This window comes from Peromyscus eremicus, chromosome 2 (assembly GCF_949786415.1).
Source record: "Peromyscus eremicus chromosome 2, PerEre_H2_v1, whole genome shotgun sequence".
Lineage (NCBI taxonomy): Eukaryota > Metazoa > Chordata > Mammalia > Rodentia > Cricetidae > Peromyscus > Peromyscus eremicus.
This window is the reverse complement of record NC_081417.1, coordinates 67,090,767-67,113,683: the sequence shown is the minus strand read 5'-3', so window position 1 is coordinate 67,113,683 and position 22,917 is coordinate 67,090,767. Positions and strand designations below refer to the sequence as shown.

General features: G+C 51.0%; 1 protein-coding gene across 1 annotated transcript in view; it reads left to right on the top strand.

The window, feature by feature from the left end:
- Window positions 1-4,117: 4,117 nt before the first annotated feature.
- The window catches only part of Gabbr2 (gamma-aminobutyric acid type B receptor subunit 2), a 349,015-nt gene continuing 330,215 nt past the window's right edge, over window positions 4,118-22,917 (top strand). Inside the window, exon 1 of the mRNA XM_059254316.1 lies at window positions 4,118-4,432. Within this exon, the coding sequence (XP_059110299.1) occupies window positions 4,118-4,432 (315 nt within the window). The remainder of the gene's footprint in view (window positions 4,433-22,917) is intronic.

Sequence of the window (22,917 nt, the reverse complement as noted above, 5' to 3'; positions counted from 1 at the left end):
CAAGTGCTTTATCAACCCAACCATCTCCCCAGCCCTTCAACAGTGTTCTTAACCTTTTTAGACTGTTCCTGGTCAGATCTGGAAGTGCGTTCTCAGAGACAGGTGAGCACAAGAGAGGCAAGTACAGGGATATACAGGTGGTTTGTGTCTATCACTGTCTCTGCACTTAGGACACCCCTGAGTCAAGGGAGCCCCTAGTCCCTCTATTCACAGATGAAGATGCTGACACCCATTCTCCAGGCAGCCATGAAGGCTCAGATGATGCATACCAAGGTGTCTGGCACAGAGCAGGTGGGTGGTTAATGTAAGTGGCAGCTATTATTATTACTCGAAGATGTCACTAGACCACATTTGATGCCTGAAACCCAATTTTTCAGTTTAAAAAACATGCCTTGGGAAAAAAGGAACGAGCTCCTGAGAGTCATTCAGGGAATCCTTTTCAGAGCCATCATTCACAACTTCTCCATTTAAAAAGAAGAAGAAATGTAAAACAACAGGCTTTTTAAAAAATAGCTGAATTGTTCGATTGAAAGAAATATCCAAATGTAAACACAAATCCATGGAAGATGTTTGCAAGGGTGGCTTGTCAATATTTCTTAAAGAAGAAGAGTGAAAGGTGGGTGGGCGAGATGGCTCAGTGGCCTGTCACCAAGCCTCATGGCCTGAGTTCATTTCCCCGGGACCCATAAGGTGGAAGGAGAGAACAGACTCTTGCAAGCTGTCCTCTGCCCTCCACACGTGTGCCATAGTACACACTTGTGCACGTGTGTGCATGCATACACATGTATACACAATAAAAATTTAAAAAGTGTTTAGGAAGAGTGAAATGAGGCCTTGCTGCTGTTGGGAGATGAGTGGAGGCAGGCATGGACAGCTGGCGGGAGAGGGAAGGGGGTGGGAAATTTAGACCCAGGTCTTAGAAGGAGACAGTTGTTAGAACAGACCTGGGCAGCCCCAACTCCCCCAACCAAAGTGGCAAAGGATGTCCAGATGGTAGAGTGGAGGATGGTTACTTTCCTGTGTCAGAATCCTGCTCAGAAGGATGTTCTGCCCCTTGATAGCCAATGGACCACAGAGCTCACAGGTCCCCACAAAGCCAGTGAGGAGCTATCTCAGCATAGCCCCGCACCTAAGCTGGGATTTGGAGACAAGCCTCTATTTGTAAAGGAGGGTGGAAATGAAAGGATAGCTGAGAAAATGGGGTGTGGGAAGACCGTGAGACTTTCAATGTTAAAGACCCCCACTGACACCGACACCCATCTGGTTCTGGAGAGGTGCCCTGAGGCATGTTACTCACTGAGTCTCTATTGATTTTCTTGTAAGGAGAGGACTACCGTCAAGTGTTTCCACAGTCCTGGGACTTGGCCAGTGCATTCTATTCCCATTAATAATAAGAACAATTATGACTCCAGCCTTTTTCACCTCCTCTGCTTCTACCCTGATTCTTGCCATGCCCTGAACATAATAGCTAGTGTGCCTACCTCTGCCCATTCCGCTGCCTAATGGATCTTCACTCAGCTGCCAGAGTAACCTGGTCAAATAGCTCAGATCATGGCCCGGTTCCTGTAGTTCTCCATTTTGTCAAGTGCAGCCAATGTCCTCACAGCACCGAGGCCCCAAATGATTCCCCACCATTTTTGACCTTGGCTCATTCCACTCTTTTCCTTGTTCACTCTGTGCCAGCCACCCTGGCTCCTGACATGTCCTCAAGCATGCCAAGCTCCCATCTGCCCCATATTCTGTGCTCTTCCTTCTCATGGGATACCTGTCTTACTTCCCTTAAGTCTCTGCTTAAGGAATCGCTGTGGTGAGCACTTCCCTGAACTCTGCATTTCAGACCTTAGCCTGGCCTGTCTCAATCCTCTTTCCTGCTGCATTGTCCTCCAGTAGGTTTTCCCTTAAGCCCGCACCCTGAAATGTCCTCTTATTCCTAGATACTGGCTCTCTTTCTCAACCAGAGCCCCAGCTCAACAAGAACACTGTCTGGGGTTGTTTTCTTCACTTCTGTGTTATCCTGCCAAGCATGGAAGAGGGTTCTCGGAATGGAATGTAGCAGAAGGAAGGAATGGCTATTAACTGAAAGCTGTCCAGCTCTACCTCTACAAGAACATGGATTCTAGGCTGATGACTGAGGCAGAGACTCAGAACCAGGGAGAACATCAAGGACCCAGTTATGCACAGTATAACTCAAGACCGGGGCGGGAGCTGAGAGCCAGAGGGATGCCCAGACAGACAAAGTGGGACATGAGGTCACAGCCTGGCCTGGAGCCAGACAGATGGGCAGGGAGGTAGATCTCTTTCCGTTAGTAAGACACCGGCTAGAGTGTCTGGGGCCACTATTACTTCTGAACTTTTTTTTTGTTTTTGTTTTTGGCTAGAGGATGGGGATGGTTGGATGATCTGTTCTCTTGCACAAACCTCCAGCCAGGAAAGAGGAAACACAGACGCCTGGAAAGAGGAGGAAAGGCCGGCTGACTTGGCCCCACTTTCCCTGGAGCTGTCCAAGGTACTGCCCGTACTCTCAGCTCAGGCTGGGCTCCACTATCTGATAATCCAGGCTTCGTCGCTCACTCTAGACATGCAGACTCCATTTAGTTAACCCCTTACCAAATGTGTGGAGGAACTGGATCCAGAGCTACTGAGAGTGCTGTGCCCTCTTTCCAGGGGGGCTTTCCAACATCAGGGTGCAGAAGAGTCATTTGTGGCTGTGCATTCCAGTTCCCTAGTGTTGTCAAGCTACTGACCCCACCAGTGTATTCTGAGATGAGTCTATAGAGATGATAGACTCAGTTTACTAAGTTTATAGGGCTGTTCCGAGTATTGCATTATGCATCAGGTAGCAAGCACTCAGTGGAGGCTTGAACTGTCACCCTTGTTACAAGGTCGTTTGTATGGTCCACAGTGTTCGGATGGGTTGTTTTGTAATATAAGGTACTCTCTCATTAATCAGACGCTGAGATTTTGCAGGTTAGTGAGCACAACTGCTATGGTTCACGGGCAAGCACCTAGGGGTCACTCAGGTTCATCTGGCCCAGACTGCTCTGCCTGAGGTTAGCCAGTGTGCCTATGCCACCTGGCAGAGAAAGCGAGCCAGGTCCAGGGATGTGCAGTGCTTCTTGGGCCTGAGGACAGAGTTCCCACCCAGGGGAAAAATTTAAGGCAGGGCCCTCTGGGTTTGGGGACACTGAGAGGTCAAATGCCTGGAGGGGACCGTAGTGCACGTAGGGCTCGGATTCCAGCCCTGGCCTGGGGTTGGCAAAGGACTCCAGGCTGGATCGAGGGCCCCAGGTGCCGTGGTAGCAGGCACAGGAGAGCGCAGGCTGCAGGTGCCCCTAGGACACCTTTTTGGTACATTCGTTCCCTTGACTCGCCCGCCCAGACCTGGAAGAAGCAGTACCCAACCACCTTGCAGGTGCTACAGGAAGCGCAGGGCGAGGCGGCCGCGTCCCCAGCGCGTGGCAGCTCCGGGTTGCGATTCCCGAGACCGCGGTGCTCTGGAGCTCAGGTTCCCGGAGGGGTCAGTCGGCCGCGGCGGGCGGCTCGGCGCAGCGCCCGGGGGGCGAGTGTGCGTGTGCCGGGAGCACGGCCCTCCCGGCGGCCGCCGCAGCGCCGGCGCCTCCCCCTCCCCCGGCGCGCACGGCCCGTCCCTGTCCCCGGAGGCGGCCCGAGCCGCGGCTCAGCAGCCTCGCCTTCGCCTCGCTCGTCTCTCGCTGCCCTCCCTCCCCCGACTGGGCTCCGGGGTCCGCCGGCCCGCGGCTCGGGGCAGGAGAGCGTTGCGATCGCGCACGGGGGCGGGAGGAGGCGGCCGGGTGCGGGGCGGCCGCGCTGTAGAGAGGCGCGCGGAGACTCGGCCCCCTCGGCGCTCGCTCGCTAGCTCGCTCGCTAGCTGGCTCCCCGCCTCCCGCACTCCGCTCGCTCCCACCCCTTCCCGGCGTGATTGATCCGTCACGGGCGCCGCCGCCGCCGCGGCCGTTCTGAGCGAGCAGGAGCCGGAGCCGAGCCGGGGCCCGTGCCGGCGCCATTGCGCGGGAGCCGCGGGCAGAGCTCGGCGCCGGGCGGCGGGCCGGGCCAGGCCATGCGGGCCGAGTGAGCTGGCGCCCGCAGCCCGCGGCGCGGCATGGCTTCCCAGCCGAGCTCCGGGCAGCCCCGGCCGCCGCCGCCGCCGCCGCCCGCGCGCCTGCTGCTGCCCGTGCTGCTGTCGCTGCTGCTGTCGTTGGCGCCTGGGGCCTGGGGCTGGGCACGGGGCGCCCCCCGGCCGCCGCCCAGCAGCCCGCCGCTCTCCATCATGGGCCTCATGCCGCTCACCAAGGAGGTGGCCAAGGGCAGCATCGGGCGCGGCGTGCTCCCCGCCGTGGAGCTAGCCATCGAGCAGATCCGCAACGAGTCACTTCTGCGCCCCTACTTCCTGGACCTGCGACTCTATGACACCGAGGTGAGTGTCCGGTTGCCCGTGCCGTCGGGGCTGGGGGCGGCGAGGAAGGGGCAGAGCCGCGATTGTCTGATCCTCGCTGGCCGAAGGCACCTCGGGCTGTGCCCACCAGGGTCCCACTGGGTTTGGCTGGTGCAGGTTGGGACCCTGATCTGTGAGAACCTTCCACCCCTGGGAGTGTGTGTGGGTGTGTGTAGAATGGGGTCTCCTTTGATCAGAGGAGGAGTAGAGACGGTAGAGGTTGGACCCCCAAAGGCCTGCGGTGGTTGTTCCTGTCCAGATGCCGTTCCTAGGGTCGTGGGGTGCCATGTGGAAAGAACAGGCGCATTGACTATAAACTGGGCCAGCCACAGCTGGACCGGCTATGGGGCCTGTTTCCAGACCCCAAGAAAGCCAAGACACTCTTTAAGGTCCAAAGGGCTCTGGGACCCTAGGGGCCCGCTCCCAGCAGGACTGGTCGTGTGGTGCGTCTGCAGCTCAGAGCTCGCGCGCCACGGGCAGTCTTGGGGCCGAGGGCTCTGCAGCGCTGCTGCCTGGATCTGCCCAGCGCTAGCCGTAGCTCGAGCGGTTTGGGGAGACTCCTCTTCCCCCCTCCCCGCCTCAGGTTAGTTGCTCATAGAGTGGCCTGACAGTCTTGCCCCGGACTCGTGGTGGTGTCCGACTGAGCTGCCACTTTTATTCGGCAGCTGCAAGCACAGCAGAGCAGGTATACACTTGAGGCGTCCAAGTCGTGGAAGCCTTGACTTGGGAGTGTAGGAGAGAGTTCCCCTCCGGTCTCCTTCTCTGAGCAGAGCTGGAGAACCAAATCATTTCCATCCCAAGGCTCCTTCTCACTCCCACTGTCTAGGTTTCCAAAAAGCCTTAGCTCAGACCTTGACTGCCCACCCCGAGGCTAGGACGTAGAAAGGGCCTGGAGGAGCGATCAGCAGCGCAAGGTCGGGTTTGCGAGTTTTTCCGGACCCAGAGAGCCCCTACTCTTCGGTCGCAGCCTCTGGAGATGCGGCCTGAAGGGGGCAGTGATTTCCTTTACCGTGAGCTCCGTTGGCGCCTCTTACATTGCCCAGCACTGCCAAGGTGCAGCTCTTGACCCTGGCTTCCCGGGCTCCCCCAGCGTGCCTCTGCTGGAGCCCCGGGACAGACCCCTCAGGGAAGGAGCATCCCGCTGTGTGGTGTAGCCTGGGCTTGGCTTCCTCCCGGCCTGACCCTTTTTTTATAACCCCAGGAAAAGAGCAGAATGTAGATTGTATCTCGTTCCCCACCTCCCCCGCTTCACTGATGAAGCAGCCTGCTGTTCTGCTCTGTAAATAAAAGGTGAAGGAATCGGTGGCAGTTGGTGGCGGTGAGCGCAGGTTGCTACAGGCGGAGAGGCGTCCTCTGCCTCGGGAAGAGGCACGCTGGGTGGCTGTACAGGGCTAACCGTGTGTGAAATCACTTTCGAATGACGTTCCTGGCGCCCTCATTTTTTTTTTTTTTTTTTTTTTTTGCCTGAGCGTTCCAAGTTCTTTAGGGGTACTGGTCTGGCACACTCAAATCGAGAGCGCTATTCATTTATTCAGAGGCATATCTTGGCACCCTTTCCTGTGGCTTCCACGCACATTCTGGAAGGGACAAGGAAAGGCCGGTTCTTTGAAGACAAAAATATTTGTAGACAGGGGCAGCCCCGCTTGCATCATGACTATGTCTTGTAGAATGTTTCAAAAGGCTCCCTGAGAAGTCTCCTATTAGTCCACTCGTGGTAGCAGAGGGATGAGTGCTTGGTTGCAGGGTGTGGGCCAAAGCTTTCATATTTTATTTTATTTTATTTTCAAGTGCATCTTGGTGGCTTTCTGAGTGAGATGGCCCAAAGTCAAGAGAATGAGGCAAGGATGCTTCAGTTGGTGGGAGCATTTAGGAGACAACAGGAGAGGAGCGTGGGTGACAATTTCAGCCTAGTGTCAACTGGGCCTGACTTGGGGCTTTAGGGTTGAACACTCAGAAATAGGTTATTCCCATTCCTATCCTGCCCACCCATGACCTTGAACCAGGCACCTGATCTCTAATCTCTCTAAATGCAGGTGTCCATATCTCAACATCCTCTGTCTGGTGGCGTCTGGGGGCTGACAGAGGTGCTGGCAGGCTCCACTCTGCCAGTGCTCTGTCTGGCATGCCGTAAGCACTCAATAAATGACTCTGCCTCCCTTCCTGAACTTTCATCTGGTGTGGATCCACCAGTAAGACTCTGTGGCTTTAGGTGGGATAACTCAGTCACTGCTAAAATATTAAGAATGCCTCTTTCTCCTGCTTGGTTTTACAATCTCTAAGAGAGTCAGGGAGGTTACCACTAGAAAAGGGAATTCTGGCTGACAGTCAATATATCATCTCTTGCACGAGGTATCACATTTGGGAGAGTGCCCAAGGGCTATAATTACTTTTTTTTCCCCCAAGTAAGCTTGTCTTTAACATTTTCTGAGCTGGAGTGAAGGAAAATCAGTGTGAGAACTTGGAGTGGACCCAGGGCATTCTGAAGGGTGTTTGACACTTCCGAGTGAGCAATGGCTGTTGGTGGACTGTGAGATCTGCCTCCTCACTTGCTGGCCTGTCATTTATTGTTAGAAGACTGGAATGCAGGATGGGTGTGGTGGGCTGATTTTGCCTGGCTTTGTTGACATTTGATGTCAGTCAATGGCCTCAGTGGCCAGTGACTAAAGGAAGCCAGGATGGACCTTGGTCCACACCGCCTGTAAAAAAAGGATGAAGGCCAGGCATAGGTTATCTGACCTCACAGGCCAGCCTGCCTCCTGCGTGTGTTTATGTTGGTTGAGCCTCTCCTGTAATGAGAAAAACAGACCTTTCTGTCTTCCTTTTTGCAATACTAGAGATTGAACCCTGTAGCCAAAGGCTTTACCATTGAACTATATCCCCAGCTCTCTTTCTACATTTTAATTTTGAGATAGAGTCTCCATAAGCTGCCCAAGCTGGTCTTGAATTCACTCTGTAGCCCAGGCAGGCCTTGAACTTGTACCAGCATCTCTGTAACTGGTATTCCAAGCCCAGCTGAAACTTTCAAGGCCTCTGTCAGTGCCATGGTCATGTAACAATGAGGCATCACAACAGATCACAGGACTGTTGGGCTTTTGCTTCTTTGGTGTGGCGTTGAATCACTTCAGCAAACACTTGTCTATGGGTTCCAGGAGGACTTGCATAATACAAACACAAGCAAGGAACTGAAAAGGTAGACAAGAGGAAAACACCAGAAGTTCTGTAGAGGCTTCGAAGCTCCCACCTTAAGATACAGCTGGGTGTAGCATTTGGAGTATTGGATTCTTTGCTCTGAAAGCAGTCCAGATTAAAAAAAAAAATGAACTTAGTGGATTATACTACTCACATTTTTGGTTAAAAGAATCTGAGTTCTTTGGTAGCCACATTAGTAAAAGAAAGTAATAATCAAGGAATATGCCTAAAAATAATGGCTATGGGTCTGATCTAATTAGTGCTCATTTGAGAAAAATTGACAGATATAGAAAAGAATAAAGAAAATAATTGCTTATAATCCATCTTTACAAAAATTATTGCATTTAATAAGTAAGATTATTTATTCCAGTTGCCAGTGTTTACTGTGTTTTGTACCTGAGATTCTACTCCATGTGCATTTTAATATTTTCTTTTTTCCAGCTAACATTAGGTCATGTACATTTCCCATGTCTTCAGATCTACTTTGTAAATATGATTTTCAGTGGCTGTATATTATTCTGCCCCATGAACGCAAATTCATCATTTCCCTGCCATTGAATTTGTTTTCTGACTTGCTACTATTAAATAAAAAAAAAAAAACTATAATAGAACAAAGTAAAGTTCTGGAAATCAGACACATAACCCAGCTAGCAAGTAGCTCTCAGGAAGCTCACTCTGATGATGCAGGGATCCAGCTCAGAAAGCCCAGCACAAATGACTGAAGAGCATGTCGTTTCTTGAGCAGGTTTGCTATCTGGCTACTCTCTTATGAACTGTACTTTTTTTTTTTTTTTTAATGTGTGGAACAGTGCGCATGTAGAAATCAGAGGACCACCTAAGAGACTCATTTGCCTCCTTCTACCGTGTGGGTCCTGGAGATTGAGCTCAGGACACCAGGCTTTGTGACAAGTGTCTCTTTCCTCTGGTCCCTGCTTTGTGTTTTATGAGAGATTCAAACAGCTGAAAGCTGTCTGTGTTCCTCCGGAGGCTGAGCTCAGCTCAGCAGGTGTGTGCTGCGGAAAGGTGTGAGCCGAAGCTCTAGCTTGAGAGAGGTGTCCAGCAGATAGAGAGCAGGGCAAGAGAAACTTCGACACCTTTAGCTCAGGATAGAACGTGAGAGTGGAGATGGCTTCACAACTGAGCGACGTACTACAAATTCAGGAATCAAGTTTCCCAAAGAATGTTAGTAGTGTGTGAGTTCTATCAATGCAGTTGTTAGTAAAAATGAAAACAGATAGATCTGAGCCTGATGACACATGCTATAATCCCAGCTACGCAAGAGGATGTGTCAGGAAGATCATAAGTTCAAGGCCTTCTTGGGATACAGAGTGAATTACAGACCAGCCTGGACAACTTAGTGAGAACTTGTCTCAAAATAAGTGCTTTCCCAGCATGTGTTAGGCTCTGGGTTCAATTCTACTTGGGGAGGAGGGATGAACTGAGCCGTTTTAGGTTAGGCTTACATTGAACGGCTATAGTCCCACTGACCAGCCTTTAGGAAATGCCAGCCTTAGGACTTTTGCTGTAGAAACCCAGACTCTAGTGGTTCATATCACTGAGCAAAACCTGGAGTGAGCTGTGTTCAGGTACGTCTGTATCCAGAGGCACAGCGAGATCTTTAAAATGCCTTCCTCTCTGGGTCTTGGCTCTGATCCCTTGCTAGTTCACCACGCTGAACCGAGTGGTGGCAGATGGCCTCACACAACTGCAGCTTTGCACCCTCTCAGGAAATCCAGCATGAATAATAGTGTCTTCCCAATACTCTAACAGAGGTTCTAGGCTCATATCATTGGCACAAATCAGGTCCTAGCCAATCACATGGCACTGATGTGCCAGGCCTGTGCCATGTACTGACCTGTCATGAAATCAGAGAGAGAGAGAGAGAGAGAGAGAGAGAGAGAGAGAGAGAGAGAGAGAGAGAGAGAGAGAGAGAGAGAGAGAGGAGAGAGATGAGGTCGGCTCCACCTAATCTCAAGATTACCGAGAGTGGAGAGGAATTTGGACCTACTAGGAAATCACTGATAAAGGGGTGTGAATGTCAGGAGGGTCAGATGGTGGTATCCACACATGTTCTTGGCAGCTCTGTCTCTGATAGGAAACAGGCAGGGATGGGACAGAGGTCAGGTTGGTGACCTCCTTCTGCCCCTGCACCTGCGGGCTCATGGGAAATGCAAGACCGACAAAAGAGGCAACAGACTCAACAGTACCGAGGAAAAATGATCACAGGTGTGCTTGGAGAGACTTCTGGCGGAGGGCTTGGATGTGGTGACTATAACACAGACACAGAGAGCAGAGGCACAGGGGAAGTGAAGGTCGGGCCAGGGGAAGATTCCCAAGGTTAAAGCATGGAGGCAGCAAGGTGTGAGATGTGGTACCTGAGGCCAGGCCTTATGGAAAGAAAGGCAGCCGAGGGGTGAGGGTGGGTGTGCCGCCTTGAAGAAGGTTGGGCTGTGAGGAGCTGAGCTTTAGTGATCTGGTAGGAAAGCAGAGGCTGACTGCAGTTGGAGTAAGCCTGGAGACCTGGAAACTGTTGACTCATAGGAGAAAGGCTGGGTCTCAACCGGGATGGAGAGGCAGAGGCAGAGGAGGAGTGAGGAAAGGGTGACATGGTGCTGGCTGGACGGGAGAGGGACCAGAAAGTGACCCAGAGGAACATAAGTTCTTGACAACTCTGTCCCTGATAGAAGACAGGCAAGGAAGGGACAGAGGTCAGGCTGGTGACCTCACTCTGCCTCCGCACCTCCGGCTCTCTCTCACTTGATACCTGTGGAACGAAGCTAGGCTCATGGTCAGGAGATTGGGGTCTGCATGCTACTCACCTGCTCGGAGACCTGGCAAGCCAGCTTGCCTGTTTCTTTACTTGTCAGACGCATAAGGAGCCAGCGAGAGGGCTGCGCTCCAGCCGAGTCTATGCTCAGGATGTAGAGAGGGCTACCATCTTGTTGTTGTTGTGTTGTCAGTATTATTTTTGTACAGTGTGAACACCACTATGCTGACCGCATAGAGCTGCTTGGAGGAAGAAAGAAGATACATATGGAAGCTTCATGTTTACACGATGTAAACACAAGGCGCTGTTTTCCGACACCGTTGCTGGGAAGGGTGTTGGGGACAGAGGGTGCAGACACTGAAGACTTCATTGGGTTCACTTCCTGGAATAGCTCTTGTTTCCTCTCATGTGCCAGCCATGCTGGGGTGTCCCCCTCTTTGGGCTGCAGCTGCCTGCAGGCAGGGCCAGTCTGATTCTTGGGGGCTGGCAGAGCTAGGCATCCCGTGGGCCTGAGTGAGTGGTTGCTGAACTCAACTGTACCTGGATGAGTTGGCATCTTGTGGGATGGTTTGCCTGGACTACCTCCCTAGGGCCTCCATCCTCTCATATCAGGGCGTAAGTGACTTGGAGAATCGGAGTGACCTTGGCTACTAAGTTGGTACTGTCTTTTGTAGTTCCCACCAGTACCGGTGACTGAGTTCCCATCCCCCCAATGGGGCAATGCCCTCACCATACTCATCCTCCACCATTTCCTCAGTCTGGACAGGCACCCACAGACACACCTCCTTTGTCCCCAAATTCCTTTAGAAAAGGGATGAGAGGGATTGGTAAATTTGTTAGGTGCAAGTTTAATGTTGAGCTAGAGTTTCATGGGCCTTTGAAACTTTGTCTCTGAAGGGGCTTCTTCGTGCATTTGGCCCTCCTTATTGACAGGCACAGAGAATACATTATCCCACACAGAGACTCAAGATCCCAGCAGGGTACTTAGGCAATGGACGTCCAAGATGACCAATGGGAACAGTGCTGCTGAACCAATACATACTCAGGAAGTAGGTCTCCTGTTAGGGTGGGCAGGGTGGTACTGCAGGAACAAATGAGTCCTGGAATCCCCATTGCATATTTAATTCAAAGTCCTGTGTGTCAGAGGCCCTTCTTGTTGACTCTCATCCAAGAAGCAACATAAGGGATACAGGCTGTTTTCATGCTGTGTCAAGAAAAACCCTCAGGAAGGCACTGTGCGCTGGCATCTCATAGGTGATTTGGGTTTTAGTCGCCTTCATTTGCAGGTAGCATGTATGATTTCTGGTCCTTTATCTTTGACCAGAAATAGTTACTGCCCTCCCCCTCAATGTAAAGAAATCTAGGAAATATAGAGGAGCACATGGATGTCATGGACATTTGCCATTTGGGGTCTTTCGGGAAGATGATGGCAAGGGGTAATCTGTAGGTATCAGAGATCTCAGGTTATACCTGTGAGAGATGGAAGAATAGGCTTTGGGACAAGGATAGGACAGAGGATGCACAGACGGCGAGCCTGGCCAAAGTACATAACGTGCTTGATTTGAGATGTCCTTAGAAATATATCACTCTGTCCAGTGAATATATACTAATAAAAAAAATGAAGGCTCAGACCATGGCGCTGTTCTCATACCTGTGGAAAGAGGAGGCATGGAAGGACAATTGAGTGGGAGGAGTTACAGACTCCGGAGCCACTCTCAGAAGTCTTGGGCAGACCAATGGGGAGCTCTGGAGCCAAGGCTGTCCACTTCAGATGGGAGTTCCATGCTGGACCTGACGAGTGGCTCTAGAATCTCCTCGGGAGGTTGCATGCTGACCTTGGGTTCTTGCAGCGCACCTAGCTGGCCACTACAACAAGGCCTATTCCTGCCCTGGTGTCTGGATGCCACACCCAATTGATGGGGAGAACCTTTTTCCATCAGGTTCTGGGTGAGGCTCTGTGATGTAGTCCTCAGTGAGAAGCAGGTACTGCCCTTGGGAGCTTGCTGTGTAAGAGGCCTAAGCCACAATCACACGTGATCCACCCACAACAGCCTGCAGAGGCTACAGTGGAACACCTTCCCCTGCTCAGCCGTTCCCAGCTTGTCTGAGAATGGAATGTGACTTCTCACATCTTGATATTTTGGTTCCAGGAAGGTGAGAGCGTGAACAGACAGAGCTGCCCAAGAACCACACACCTTGCCTTTGCTACTCTGTTTTCTTCTTCCCTGTTGTTATATACCAGCAGGCCAGGTGGGGAGGCTGGGGAAATGGCTTCCTCTGGGTATCTGGCTGTCTAGGGATGCATGGGTGTACCAGTCCGAGAATATAGGAGGGGGAGTCCTAGAGAGGGCCAATGAGCTGAGTCTGGCTGTACCATTAGTGGCTGACCTTGTTAACAAATCCTCTCTGCTATCTATGACCTGCAGCTTGGATTGAGCCTCTCTAAACCATCTTAGCACCAAAAGCTCCACATTCCCCCCAGGTGCCATGTCAGGCCTGGGTCTATAGAACAGGAGCTCCAAACATATCCACGGAACAAGCAAACTGCTCCTCAAGCCTGATTCCAGCTTGCTGGTTCTAGGTTTCATGAGTGCCGGTGTAAAAAGTTGGTGATGAGCTATATGCGCCATGCATTGGGGAGAGCTTCCCGAACATTCTTTACACATTCTTCAGAGGTCATGGAGAGAGGAAAGGGTATATGTTGGATGTCCCAACAGGGAATGACAGGCCAAGCTGATACCACCCTTCTTTTCCCTGAAGAACACATATAGCATCCTGTAATCCACAGCCCAACCTAGGTGGGGAATCTGCCTGGGTTCTAGAGAAGTTCTTTGGTCTCAGTTTATTGAAACAATACTTCAAAGAAGACTTGGGAGCTGGGTTCTGATACCCTGGGCACACTTTCAGAGCCCACACTGAGCCAGCAGAGATGGGGCCGGGCTCTGGTCCCAGGAGACACTGTAGGAATGAAGCCAAGTCATCAGTCTGGGTGAGTCAGGTGGTCTCGTGCCAAGCCTGGGCACCCCCTGAATAGCAAGACTTCTTCCAGGCGCCAAGCTTCTGCTCTATACATCTGTGTGGTCAGTACTGACTCAGGAACTGAGGGAGCGAGCGGGTTTAGAAAGCCATCGTCTCCCTGATGCTGGTGACAGATCTGGACCCCATTAAATAAGCAAATCTGTTAGGACCATGTGCACACAAGAGTCGATTAGTTATGAGATGATTTTGAATCAGAAAATTCTTGCCTAAGCAAAAGGTGTGATCACTGTGATGCCTTTTGGACAGACTGGGGGTTTGTTTTGCCAATTTTTATTTTCCTGTTCTTTTTGAATGTGCTGTGCTCTGAACGATGAAGTGTCATTTGTTGCCTGGAAAATTAGTAGATCAGGTAGAGAGTAAGTGGAGTGATCTATCTTCATAGGTGCCGAGGGGTGCCAGTTGCTGGCTAACGCAAGACCCCTTCTCCTGCCATTTAGCAAGCATCTCATGGGTCAGGGTTCTGATGGAATCTAGCCAGCGGAGCTCTGGGGAGTCATGCATTACGGCTGTTCCTGTGTAGTGGGGTCAGGAAGGGCACAGAGAAAATGATATTTTCACACGCTGCTCAAGATCCACTTGACTCGGTTCAGAGGGAGCTGATTCTGAAAGCAACAGCCACACTTATAACAATCATTGCTGTATCATCCAAAGACTTAGAGCTTCTGTGTGAAGGCCCAGAATGGCTTCCAGGACCTGATGTCTCACTCTATGGCAGGTGAGCAGAGCCCACGATGATGGCCACGATTGGAGGATGCCTTGACTTGGGTGGGGGAACTGGCTCCAGTCTCCCTAATGTAAACTGGGGCCCAGTGGACTCTTGTAGATCCTTGAAGGACTCTGGGAATTTTAGCAAGGTTAAGGAAGCCCTCATAGAGCTTCTAATGTCACTGTCACAAACCAAGGACAGGGAAGTGGGGAGATGTAACTGCAAGTGTGTAGATGAGAGAGCAGGGCAAAGAGGACACCCCTTTTCCTTGCACGTCTCACCTGTTGGGACCATGGGGAGTGCTGCATGTCATTCATTGAGCTCCCAGTCTCACGAGGAGAGGGCTGTTCCTCCTCACATTTCACAGATGAGATGAGCAAGGTGAAGAGACTTGCTTCATGCAGTCAACCCAAAAGGAGCCTAGACTTGTGCTGTGCACAGAGGTCCGCGTGTATCACCACATGTCCTCACGCCGTTGTTCCCCACACCCTACAAGATTGGTGTCTTTGTTTTCCCGGATGATAGGTTGTTTCCCCTGGTGAATTTCATCCCCAACTGCTTGTTCTCCCTCTAGCTCAGCCCCATCCTCGTCCCTCTCCCACCAGCCCACTCAGTCACACGTCCCCAGCTTCGCACTCTGGGCTCCCTTTGAGTCTATCTGTCTACACACCTGGTTCACACACATCCCCTCTCTGTTCCCTTACACCTGGAGAACGTGGATCTTGGGGGAACTTGTCACCTCCTGTTGTGTTTACTTCGGTGCCAGTGTGTGTGTCCCCTGTTAGACTCAGATCATCTCCAGGGCAACAGGTATGCCTCCCGTATATAACTGGGATCACCTTCCTAATCACAGCTAGGGCCAAGGCCTGGGTGAAGATGGGCATGCATAGATGGACCAGAAACAGCTGGTCCTTAGAAGGTGCATGGAGGAGGTGAGCCTTGTGCATGAGAAGTAGGACGGCACCAGGGCTGTCCCTTACTGTTCTCTACACCCCAGCATCAGTACCACTGTTTACATGGTTTCCCTGCTTTATTACCCTGAAGGGATGCACTGTTGTTCTGGGACTGGCAACAGGACTTCCCCACGGCCTTGGAGGTCCTCCGGGGTCAGCCCTATCAACTCCCAGAATCAATGCAGAGCATCCTCCCCGTCTTCCTCTGGGTCCGGCCATGTGGTCCTTTGTGCCTCTTGAGTGAACATGCTCACTCTTGCACAGGGCCTTTGCACACGCTGCTGTTGTCGGCCATGCCTCAGCCACCTTCCTTCCTCAGCTGGGAACTAGCTTGAGCGCGTTCCCTCTGTTCTGACTTAGAAAGACCCGCACATCATGACTCTTCCAAGGACTACGGCTTTTCCTTCCCAGTGCTCGTACAGTTGCCATCTGACATTTGTTGGATTAGTTAATCAATGGTGCTTTGTTTTTGTTCTTCCAGAGGGTGAGAACTGCTCTGTTTTAGCTCCCTAGAGTGTCCAGCATAGTTTCTAGCACACGAAAGATACTCAGTGAGCCAGGCAGTGGTTGGGCATGCCTTTAATCCCAGCACTCGGGAGGCAAGTGGATCTCTGTGAGTTCAAGGCCAGTCTGGTCTACAGAGTGAGTTCCAGGACAGCCAGGGCTGTTACATAGAGAAACCCTGTCTCAAAAAACCAAAAAAAAAAAAAAAAGATACTCAGTAAATACTTGTAGAATAAATGAGGGCCAACTGAAGAATTGGAAGCTGATTAAGAAGTTTATAATGGCTTGCCAGTGTGTGGACTGCAGGGAGAGAGCTGGCCAGTGTGGGCAGTTATTCAGAGTCAGGCAACCCATGTATATGCACTGCTTGGTCCCTGAGCCTCTGTGTTCTGTCTGTGAAATGGGGATGAAACGCTCAGCATCATTGTGAGGGTTGGCAGGGACCCTTCATTGAAGCATCGAGTGAGCATAGGAGCCTACATCCCAGAGTGGGCCACTAACTTCAATGTGAGCAATTAATTATAATGCATATGAAAATGTAAGCTGTTGGAGTTGCAAAGAAATTAGTTCTCATTAGTGAGGCTGTGCTTGAGACTAGTGGGGAGGCTGTGACCTGGGTCTGAATGTTATGGTTGGAAGTATTTCTGGTTGAAATTGCTGGAGGGATTCTGGAAGCTCAGTGATGACTCCTGCCTGGTCTTGGAGTCTGTCATCTCCAGTGAGGTCCCTATATCTCTGTCTTAAGAGGCTTGTTGCTGTCTGCAACTCCTTTCTCCCCTAGCTGAGAGCTTGCCCTGTCCACAAAGGCAGGCCTGGCATCTGTTTTTCCACCTGAGGGATCCCAGCACCCAGGTCCCAGCCTGCAGGTGGCCAGGGACATTTGTGTGTGACCGAAGCCTCTGTCTGGGCACCTAGCATGGCCCTTGGCACATTGTTGGTGCTGAGCAAATGTGTTCTGCATAAGTAGTGTTAAATATGTTGTTAAAGAAACACCTTGGGGTAAAATCACAACTGAACCTACTGATGGAGAAGGTGTTAGGAGGTGCTCACTGAGGAGTGAGTGCTGGATCTGAGGCCAGAGAGAGGATCTGCTTTCCTGGATGAGGAAGACACATTTCTTCAGCATCCAGAGGCAAATCATTTAGGTCAGAAGCAGGGTAGCTCAGTGGATGGCGCTCTGGATGTGCCGTGAGTCACCTGAGCCATTGTTCTCTGGTGACAGTCTTGAACTAGTCACTGGGATTCTCTATGCTTTGAGTCCATCATCTGTAAAGCGAAATAGTTATGCTGTCTGTCCCTAGTTCTTCATGGAGCTCATGTAGAGGAGAGAGGTGGGGGTGAGGACGAAGGCAGTCACACCTGGAATCCTAGCTCTTAGCAGGTCGAGGCAGGAGGATGTCAGCAGTTTGAAGTCAGTGTGGGCTACAGGGTGAGACTCTGTCCCCATCAAAACAAAACAATTGAAAACAAACAAACAAACAAATCTAAACAAGAAAGGCTTCATGGCTGGAGAGATGGCTCCGTGACTGCTTTTGCAAAGGACCTGGGTTTGTTTCCCAGTACTCACAAGACAGCTCACCGCCAACTCCAGTTCCCATGGATACGATGCCCTCTTCTGGGCACTGCACACAAGTGGCACATGTATGTACATGCAGGCAAAACACCCATTCATGTTAAAGTAAAAACAATAAATAACTTGATTTATTTATTTGGTTTTTCAAAACAATAATTTGATTTATTTATTTGGTTTCTCAGTGTAATCCTGGTTGTCCTGGAACTCTCTCTGTGGTCCAGGTTGGCCTCGAACTCAGAGATCTGCCTGCCTCTGCCTCCCAGGTTCTGAGATGCATGCCCCACCAGGCCCGGCTGAATACTTTTTTAAAAAGGAAAAGCTTCAAAGAGTTGTAAGGAGTCACAGCTGTAAGGTGTACCCGAATTATCTACAAAGACGGGTTGATTTGGCATTCTTTCAGAGCCACTAGGCGTTTTAAACATCTTTTTGTTTTTTTTTGTTCTGTTTGAGACAGGGCCTAGCCATATAGCCCTGGATGATCTATAACTTCCTATGTAGACCAGGCTAGCCTTAAACTTGCAGCAAGCTTCCTGTCTCTGTCCTCTGAGTACTTGAATTGCAGGTGTGTACCACCACACTCAGCTTCCAACAACATCTTCATACAAGACATGGGGAAGCCATGAACACTCAAACTGTACACGCTGTTGGCTTCAATGCTCCCTCAATATACGGCGCTATAGGAGCATCTACCACGAGGTTGGTAGAGTATTTTCTTTGAAGAGGCACATATAAGGGCTGTACGTGCACAGAGGAGAGGCGACTCACAGCAGGTGACCTGTGAGCTGGCCTTGAAGGACAGCAGTCAGAGACCTATTTGAGAAAAGAACTAGTGAGCCAAGGTCAGGAGGAAGGACTTGAGGGGACTAATGTGGGGGCCATTCCGATGTGGCTGCACCTAGTGACGAACTGTGGGAAAGACCTAGAAGGCCATTATCCTTGGGCCACGGACCTTGAAAGCACATTTTTAATCAGTTAGGGCTCACCTAGGGCTTCCTCAGTGTCCTGGTTTCTAGACAGTGTTGGCAGCAAAGAGGCTTCCTGCTGGGACACACACCCTCAAGTCACCTGGAAGCTGAGCAAGTAGCCTTCAGGAGCATTGCAGAGCTGAGGGTGCAGCGGACGAAGGATGGGTTAGACAGACTTGGGGTTCGGCCCAGGCTCTAGCCACTCTGTTTGTGAACAGCCCTGTGACTTGCAAACCCCATAACTTACTCAGCCTGCTTCTCTATCTAACAGCAGGGGAATGAATGGTTATTGAGAGAGTAGGAGAGCTGGATCCAGGCACAACCAGCCATGCCTGGAAATACTGAATGGGTGCAGGACCAGCCTTGTTTGAGACAGAGTCTGCCAGGGGACCATTCTAATTTGAACAATGGAAAGATGACTCAGGGCCTGAAGAGGGCCCAGGAGTGATGTTAAGCTTACTCGAATTTGGGTCTGTAGGTGGACAGAATGGAGGCAGTGAGCTTCACGCTCCTCTTAATGGCTTTCTTGATGAAGGAAGCAGGGGAGCATGGCCCAGGCTGGAGTAAATGTGGACAAAAGCCACAAGAAGACAGGTTGCCAGGCCTGGCTGTGAGTCTGAAGGCAGAGGCTGGCATTGACTTCCGGGACTGCTCCTCCTGTCGGGCTGGTGGGCGGCCAGGCTGGCATCAGAGGAGGCCTCCCTCAGAGACAAGAGGAGGGTGCCACAGACTGTGCCTGTCCCCAGCACCTGTTCTATTACCATGGGTGTGGTGGGAGATGTATGCAGGGTCTTCCACTCCTATGACCCCTCTGTGGGAGCAGAGCCTGGGCTCAGAGGCAGCAGAGCCACTGGGGCCCGCTGTCATTTTGGATTCTTGTGATTAATCAGCCCGCCTGGGAAGGATGGAGCCCTGGCTTCCCAGCTGGGCCGACGGATGGTTTTGCTTTTGAGAACTGCCAGGTTCCAGCCCTGTTACAGCCTGCTTCAGATTACTTCTTCTCTGGGCAGAGAATGATGAGCCATTTGGAAAATGCATTTGGAAGGAAGAGATTCTGAGCTGAGCAATACAGTGGTTCTCACACAGCACTGATAAAGAAGTTGATGGATAAAGACTAAATTGGATTTTTACCAAAAAAGACTCAGTGCCGGGTGTTTAGTGAAAGAGAGTTATAATGACTTAGGGGAGCTAGAGGGAAGTGGGGGCTGTGTTCAGAATCCAGGCCTGGGGCTGGGAACACGCAGTCCCATGCTCTAATTTTGGTGGGTTTCTGCCTCAGTTTCCATAACTGTAAAAGGAAAAGGCAGTTTCTAGATGATTGTTTTTCCCAGCATTGGGGATGGACCGTAGACCTCATTCATGGGAGGCAAATACCTTACCACTAGGCTATAGCCTCATCTGACTTTAAAAACAAACAAAAAGCTTCTAAAATGTTGAGATCGGTCTCACTAAGTTGCACAAATTGGCCGTGAATTTGTGATCCTCCTGTCTTACCATCCCAAGTAGCTGGGATTTCAGGCCCGCTCTGCCATGCCTAACTCCAGGTTATCTCTTGTTTCACTGGGGTAACAACTCCGAAAGCCTTTCACAACCAAAGCTAGGACACAGTATCGCTGTGAGGGCCCCGCTGTGGCAGCACCCAACCCTGTAAGAGGCAGGGACCCTGCAAACCACAGGAGAAACAGTACTGGAGATTATAGGGTCTAAGTAGGTCTCATTTCAGTTTTAAGAAGAAATAGGGCAGGAGATGTCAAGATTGAGCCATCTATTCTTGTTTTTAAGTCGAAATTTACTTTTTAGGGAAGAAAATGGGCAGTTGGAGTCTTTCATCCGTCAAAGGGATAAGTCAGAATTCAGCATAGATTCAAAGTCCAACAGAAGAAACAAATGCTGTATCCCGGAAGGTTTCTGTGGGTGGCTCAGATGTATGTGAAGGCAGTTTAGCTGGGGTGGTGGTGCACACCTGTGATCCTGGCACTTAGGAGACTGAAATGAGATGCTGCTGAGCTAAAGGCCAGCCTGCTCTATTTCGAGAAGCCTTGTCTCGAAACAACAAGTAAGCAAACAAGAAGTTGAGGACTGTAAGGTTTTTGGTGACTGACACTAACTGCATGGTGGTAGCCAAGTGGTACCCGAAAGCTTAGCATCTTGAGTCTTGGAGACAAGCTACCTTGGATCATGAGACTGGGGGAAATGACCCTGCCCCTCTGTAGGTGTAGCAATGGCTGTCTCTGGTGCAGGTCTTCTTGCTTGAAGCCAAACACTATCCTCCAGACACCCGGGATATGGTGATCCTGGCAACTGTGACCAAGTATAGGAGTGGGCAAACCCTTGCCTGTCCTTCCAGTCACCCATGTCTCCAAGTCTTAGCCCCTGCTCCCACTCTATAGACAGGAAATAGACTATTCACACCACTCTCTCTGAAACTGGGGACAACATCAGCATCCAGCCTGCACCGGCCTCCTTTCTATCATGCTTTGCACACCCCATCAGCACCAATGCTCTTAGTGTTTGGTCACCCTGCCTGCCACATAGCCAGACAATGTTTATTTCTGATACGTCATTCCCTACTGTCTGTAGAGGGCCGGCTATGCTCCCCTAGGCTGTTAGGAAACTTGACCATTTGTGAGTCCAACACTCATGCTTGGAGTGGGGACAAGACCTTCAAATGTGAAAGTGAGAATCCCTGGGGTTCCTCTGCGTTCTCGAAGAACAAGGTATGTAGAGCCAACCTTGATTACTGCATTGAGCAAATGGCTAAATTGGGTAGGTCAGGAGAGTTGGGATCTAGGGACTGTAAATTCTGTGAAGGTTATTTTACAAAAATCTCAGTGACTTTTCAACAAAATAGAGATGATGGAGCATTTAGGTGAACCTGCTGATTGCTGGAATCTCCAGGTCAGAAGATGCTAAACTGTAAAGTTTCCAAGGAGGTTGTCTATAAGGACTCTGAGTCTTGCCTGGACATTTAAGGTGTATGTGTGTGTGTGTGTGTGTGTGTGTGTGTGTGTGTGTGTGTAGCCAGATTTTGCTACTAATGCTAAGCTAGAAGGGTTAGCATTTCAGATGTCAGAGCTAGAAAACAAATTTCCTCTTGTTCCATGCACCTCATTTCTCCAGATTCTCTTTTCCTGGTGTGATATATTATCTACCACTTGGTCTCAGAAGCCAACCGTGTGAGGACAAGAAGTCAATGAGCCTTAGAGGGCTGAGAAGGGTCTGAGCCCCTTGGGACTCATGAGGCATTCTAAGAGAAACTTCCACTGACCTTGAAGGCCCTCTCCCTTCCCTTCTGCGAATGACTGGGAGACCACTATGCACCAGCACTAACTGATTCTGGTAGCATCAGGCATAGTCCTCATCCCTGGAGTGCACAGGCCAGTTCCTCCTGTACCATTCATGGAGGGCAGGTGTCCAGGATCTATGGGATAGAGTCCCAGGATGTCTAGTTACCCTGAGATGGGCAACTGTGGGTTCAGGAGCTGAAGGGCTGTGTGTGTGAATCTTGGCAGTCTCTGATCATCCAACTGTCAGCCTCTCTGAGTGCTCTGCACCTAGGCCTTGACCTTTGGCATTTTCCCAAGAGTCTTGCTAAGCCACTGTATGGAAGATCCTCACCATTCATAACTGGTCAGGTTCTTCCCCACACCTCAGGGTGTTGCTCACATCTCAGCTCATCAGAAGTAGAGGGAAGAAGGATCAGAAGTTCAAGGTCGCCCTTGGCTGAGTTTAGACCCTGTATCAGAGGGGTGGAGAGATGGAGAAGGAGGAGAAAAGAAGGGGAAAGAGAAGGCTGGAGTCAGGCAGTAGCCTAACATAGGGGAAATAGATCACATTGAAGACTGTGGCCATCAGGAGAGAGAGGCCTCTGTGCAGAACTGGCCTCAATTTGAATGGGACAAAGTCATAGCCACAGAGCAGGGTCAGAGTTGAGAGATAGGAAATCTCTAAGGGGAAATATCAGGAGTGGGGGATTCTTGACCTGGCAGGATTCTTGACCCTCTTGCCTATACTTCCAGAGTGCTTGGATACAGATGTGTGGCACCACGCTCAGGTTATGTGGTGCTGGGGATCAAACCCAGGGCTTCATGCACGCTAGGTTAGCGCCCTGTCTACTGAGCTGCACCCTCAGCCCCTGCGCTCTTCTTTAACAGCTGGTAGTGGAACATCGTGTAGGACAGGAGGAGGGATGGAAACCATGCCAACCACGGAGAAGGGACCAAGTTAGATGTGTGTGGAAGGAGCATTTCTCTTCTTCGGAAGCGGTGAACCCCTCAAGAATGCAACCTGAGCTCAGAGTTCAGCGTCCTGAGTCAGAGGCAGAGGCTAGGGGAGAGTGACCTAGGAGAACTTTGTGGATGCCCTCTCCCATCCACCCCCAATCCGATAGGCTGTGAAGGCGGCAGAAAAGAAGACAGCAAAGAGCTGCAGCTCTGTATGGGGCCTTCACCCATGAAGCTGGGAGCCCCAGAGGAGGGGCAGTGTCTGTTAAAGAAAACCAGAGCTGGGTAGTAAGAAAAGCAAAGTAAAAAGCACTCTGACTTATGGTCTATGGCTGCAGGGGCAGAGACCTCCGTACAGAACTGGGCTCTGTCCAGGACATGGACAGAGATTCCTGTGGGGACCTGTGGAGATGCATAGGCAAGGAACTGGCTGAGGGTCTGGAGTTGGAAAGCTACTAAGAGGGAACATCGTGGGGCTGTGACTGAGCTGACCAGTTAGGATGCTAACAAGGCAGGCCAGGTGAGCAAACATCGTGTAGGGATTGTAC